Raw genomic sequence first — 5,772 nt, forward strand, 5'->3', positions numbered from 1 at the left:
TCTATCCTGAAGTACACTGCTGTCAGTGATAGGATAGTATCCATATGCCTACAAGGAAGACCAGTTAATACGACTATTATTCAAATTTACACACAAACCACTAGGGCCAAAGATGAAGAAATGGAAGATTTTTATCAGCTGCTGCAGTCTGAAATTGATCGAACATGCAAACAAGGTACATTGATAATTACTGGTGATTGGAATGTGAAAGTTGGAAACAAAGAAGAAGGATCGGTAGTTGGAAAATGTGGCCTTGGCGATAGAAACAATGCCGGAGATCGAATGATAGAATTTTGCAAGACCAACGACTTCTTCATTGCAAATACCTTCTTTCACCAACATAAACGGCGACTATACTCATGGAGCTCGCCAGATAGAACACACAGAAATCAAATTGACTACATCTGTGGAAAGAGACTATGGAAAAGCTCAATATCATCAGTGAGAACAAGGCCAGGGGCTGACTGTGGAACAGACCATCAATTGCTCATATGCAAGTTCAAGCTGAAACTGAAGAAAATCAGAGCAAGTCCATGAGAGCCAAAATATGACCTTGAGTACATCCCGCCTGAATTTAGAGGCCGTCTGAAGAACAGATTTGACACATTGAACACTAGTGACCAAAGACCAGACGAGTTGTGGAATGACATCAAGGACATCATACATGAAGAAAGCAAGAGGTCATTGAAAAGACAGGAAAGAAAGAAAATACCAAGATGGATGTGAGAGGAGACTCTGAAACTTGCTCTAGAACATCGAGCAGCTAAAGCAAAAGGAAGAACTGACGAAGTAAAAGAACTGAACAGAAGATTTCAACAGGCATCTCGAGAAGACAAAGTAAAGTATTATAATGACATGTGCAAAGAGCTGGAGATGGAAAATCAAAAGGGAAGAACATGCTTGGCGTTTCTCAAACTGAAAGAACTGAAGAAAAAATTCAAGCCTCGAGTTGCAATAGTGAAGGATTCTATGGGGAAAATATTAAACAACCCAGGGAGCATCAAAAGAAGATGGAAGGAATACACAGAGTCATTATACCAAAAAGAATTGGTCGATGTTCAACCATTTCAAGAGGTAGCATGTGATCAGGAACCGACAGTACTGAAGGAAGAAGTCCAAGCGGCTCTGAAGGCATTGGTGAAAAACAAGGCTCCAGGAACTGATGGAATATCAATTGAGATGTTTCAAATAACACATGCAGCGCTGGAGGTGCTCACTCATCTATGCCAAGAAATATGGAAGACAGCTTCCTGGCCAACTGACTGAAAGAGATCTATATTTATGCCTATTCCCAAGAAAGGTAATCCAACTGAATGTGGAAATTATAGAACAATATTATTAATATTACTTGCAAGCAAAATTTTGCTGAAGATCATTCAGAAATGGCTGCAGCAGTATATTGACAGGGAACTGCCAGAAATTCAGGCTGGTTTCAGAAGAGGACGTGGAACCAGTGATATCATTGCTGATGACAGCTGGATCCTGGCTGAAAGCAGAGAATACCAGAAGGATATTTACCTGTGTTTTATTGACTATGCAAAGGCATTCAACTGTGTGGACCAGAACAAACTATGGATAACATTGTGAAGAATAGGAATTAATGAACACTTAATTGTGCTCATGAGGAATTTTTACATAGATTAAGAGGCAGTTGTTCAGACAGAACAAGGGGATACTGATTGGTTTAAAGTCAGGAAAGATGGGCGACTGGGTTGTATTCTTTCACCATACCTATTCAATCTGTATGCTGAGCAAATAATCTGAGAAGCTGGACTACATGAAGAAGAACGGGGCATCAGGATTGGAGGGAGACTCATTAACAACCTGTGTTATGCAGATGACACAACCTTGCTTGCTGAAAGTGAAGAGGACTTGAAGCACTTACTAATGAAGATCAAAGACCGCAGCCTTCAGTATGGATTGCACCTCAACATAAAGAAAACAAAAATCGTCACAACTCGACCAATAAGCAACATCATGATAAACGGAGAGAAGATTGAAGTTGTCAAGGATTTCATTTTACTTGCGTCTACAATCAACAGCCATGGAAGCAGCAGTTAAGAAATCAAAAGACGCATTGCATTGGGCGAATCTGCTGAAAGGACCTCTTCAAAGTGTTGAAGAGCAAAGATGTCACCTTGAAAACTAAGGTGCGCCTGACCCAAGCCATGGTATTTTCAATCACATCATATGCACATGAAAGCAGGCCAATGAATATGGAAGACTGAAGAATTGACACCTTCGAATTGTGATGTTGGTGAAGAATATTGAATATACCATGGACTGCCAAAAGAACAAATCCATCTTAGAAGAAGTACAACCAGAATCTCCTTAGAAGCAAGGATGGCAAGACTGCATCTTCCATGGTTTGGACACGTTGTCAAGAGGGATCCGTCCCTGGAGAAGGACATGGTGCTTGGCGAAGTACAGGGTCAGCAGAAAAGAGGAAGACCCTCGATGAGGTGGATTGACACAGTGGCTGCAACAACGAGCTCAAGCATAACAACGATTATAAGGATGGTGCAGGACCGGGCAATGTTTCGTTCTGTTGTGCATAGGGTCGCTGTGAGTCAGAACCAACTCTACAGCACCTAACAACAACAACAACCAGAAATTCAAGTAATGGAAGAGGAATGGCTTTTATATGGATAAGAATACAAGGCAGGCTCTTCTGTGTGCAATTTGGTTGCTCGTATACCTAAAATCTGAAGAACGTGAAACCATTTGCCATAAACCATACAGAAGTCTCACTGCCAAGTCTCACTTGAGTGTTCAGGTTTACATTTTTACTATCAAACTACTATTCTACACACAAGTGAAGCACCAATTTGCTCTCCCAGGTATTAGAGAGAGATGGTTTAAGAGGTCTTGCTACTCATGTGTGTTCTGCAGACAAGCAGCACCAACAACACCGGGGGACATGTTAATAAATGTAAATCTCAGCCCACTTGAAAGATTCACTGAATCAGATTATGTAATTTTCAAAAATTCCTCAGGTAATTTGTATGCACACTAAAGCTTGAGAAGCATTCTAGACCAGTGGCTTGCTTCCTCGTTTACACATTAGAATTAGTGGAGAGCATTACAGAAAAAATTATCTGATTCTAACCCCTTACTCAACTTATATAATTTTTGGATGGCAGTTAAGTATAGTGAAAAAAATACATGGCATTTAAAATCAGAAAAATGAAATTTCAGTAGTAGTTTTTTCACTTGCTATGACTAGATAATTTAACCCCATTGAATTTCACTTTCCTCACAGATTTATAGTGATGATAAAATAAGTAAAGTTTGTGAATATTTATAAACTATGAAACCATAAAGCAAATATTATTGCTAATAATTGGTATGGTATAAAGTCAAATCAACAAATCTTTTTTGTAATGAATAAAGCACACTGCCTTCATAATATTGATTTTCAAAGTGAGGTCTGTAGATCAACCACATCAAAATAACAGATGGCTTGTTAAAAATGCAAATTGCTCTTCCACATCTAAGAACTTGTGCCTCACAAGCTCAGGAAATGGAGTACAGAAACCTGCATTTTTCAGAAGCTAATTATGTAATTATTATGTGCTGCAAACCAGTGCCTTATGAGCTATCCAAGATAAAAGAGGGATCCCAAATGCTAAATTCATAGCTGTTACCATCACTCCAGCTAGTGCTGACACACTTGTTGCCCCACCTACCCTACTATCTCTTAATATGACAAGTATCATATGATATGATACTTTATATCTACAGACTAATTAAACTCATACACAGTTTACTTTTTTGGATTATTGCAGGTATTAAAAGCAGTAAAATGGAAAGGACAAACTGGACAACTGAGGTTGAGTTCATTCTGCAGGGACTTTCTGAGTACCCAAAAGCTGAAAAACTGCTTTTTGTGATGTGCTTGTTGATGTACCTGGTAATCCTCCTGGGGAACAGTACCATGATCATCTTAATGCTCCTGGATTTCCATCTCCACACACCCATGTATTTCTTCCTTGGTAATCTTTCCCTCCTAGACATCTGGTACACAACCTCTTTTATCCCCTCAATGCTAATACACTTCTTATCAGAGAAAAAAAACATTTCCTTCACTAGATGTGTTGTTCAAATGTCTGTTTCATACACTATGGGGTCCACAGAGTGTGTGCTCCTAGCAGTGATGGCATATGACCGCTACGTGGCCATCTGCAACCCTCTCAGATACTCCATCATCATGAACAAGGTACTTTGTATTCAGATGGCAGCTGTCTCCTGGGGATTAGGCTTTCTCAACTCACTGGTAGAAACTGTTCTTGCAATACGGTTGCCCTTCTGTGGAAAAAATGTCATTAATCATTTTGTTTGTGAAATACTGGCCTTCGTCAAACTGGCTTGCACAGATATTTCCTTGAATGAGATTACTATAATGTTGGGCAATGTAATATTTTTGTTTTCTCCCTTATTGCTGATTTGTATATCCTACATTTTCATCCTCTCTACTATACTGAGAATCAATTCAGCTGAAGGAAGAAAAAAGGCTTTTTCCACCTGCTCAGCCCACATGACGGTGGTGATTGTATTTTATGGGACAATCCTCTTCATGTATATGAAGCCAAAGTCCAAAGACTCCACTTTTGACAAGTTGGTTGCTCTGTTCTATGGTATAGTCACCCCGATGTTCAATCCTATCATCTATAGCCTGAGGAACAAGGAGGTTCATGGAGCTATGAAAAAACTGATGAGTAGACATTGGTTCAAGAGGAAACAGTGAGAAACTGACACTTTTTTTTGAGTTCATATACAAAATAAGCTCACATATTTTGAGCAAAGGTTTTCAATATAAGCAGAGCAAAAGAAAAGAAGGAAATATGTACAATCACAGAATTGCAGAGTTAAGAAAGATATTTTGAGATCAACAGTCTAACATTAACACTTTGTGAAAATGACTGTGATCTCATAAAAACATAGAGACAACTGGTCTAAGAAGTGCAAGTAAACTTACCAGAACAAAGAAAAAAAATTTCTTTCCAAAAAAATTTAGCACATATATCTACTCAGCAAATAAAACATATCTTCAGCCTCTTTTATTTGAAAATCTATTTGATTTAATGTTTTTTGTTTGTTTATTCTTGCTAGGAACCTAATCTAGTCCCAATCTAAATTTCTAGCTACATATTTCACCTTTTCCCTCCCCATATCCTTGCCCACCTTCTTTGTGCATGCTTTGCTCCATCCACTCTGTAGTTACCCAATTAATTCATGTTCTCTCATACATAAGGATAATAACATTCTATACAGATAACGTATCTTTCTATTCTGGTTTTAAACAATTTATTATGTGTCCTTGTATAATTTTCATCATGATTCTTTTCCTTCAGGCTCAATGAACTTCTCATGTCTGTGAATTTATAGTTTTCATTAAATTTAGAAAACTTCTATCCATCATTTCTTTTACTATTTCTCAGCTCTCCTGCCCCCATTTCTCCATTACAGAGTCCGGTTACATGTATATCAGGCCACTTAAAGTTGTCCCACAGCTAATGGATGACCTGTTTACTTTTTTCACTATTTTTCCTCTCTATTTCATTTTGAAGAGTGACTATTGCTGATTCCCAGATCACTAATGTTTTCTTCTACAGTGTCCAATTTGCTGTTAGTTCCTTTCAATGTTTTATTCATGTTAGCTATATTCCTTCCCTCTAGATCTTAGATTTTTCTTCTTTTTTTTTAATATTTCTATATCTAAATAATATGCTCAAGCTTTCTTCTACCTTCTTGACTATATAGAATATAGGC

General features: G+C 38.1%; 1 protein-coding gene across 1 annotated transcript; it reads left to right on the forward strand.

The window, feature by feature from the left end:
- Window positions 1-3,805: 3,805 nt before the first annotated feature.
- Window positions 3,806-4,747, forward strand: LOC126067302 (olfactory receptor 13D1-like). Its single transcript, XM_049869089.1, has one exon. It carries the CDS (start codon window positions 3,806-3,808, stop codon window positions 4,745-4,747), a length of 942 nt encoding a protein of 313 aa, XP_049725046.1.
- Window positions 4,748-5,772: the final 1,025 nt, after the last annotated feature.

Source organism: Elephas maximus, chromosome 2, assembly GCF_024166365.1.
Source record: "Elephas maximus indicus isolate mEleMax1 chromosome 2, mEleMax1 primary haplotype, whole genome shotgun sequence".
NCBI classification, from domain to species: Eukaryota; Metazoa; Chordata; class Mammalia; order Proboscidea; family Elephantidae; genus Elephas; species Elephas maximus.

What these genes read in the sequence shown, in the direction of transcription:
- LOC126067302 (XM_049869089.1), top strand. Translation starts at nt 3,806, where the DNA reads ATGGAAAGGACAAACTGGACAACTGAGGTTGAGTTCATTCTGCAGGGA.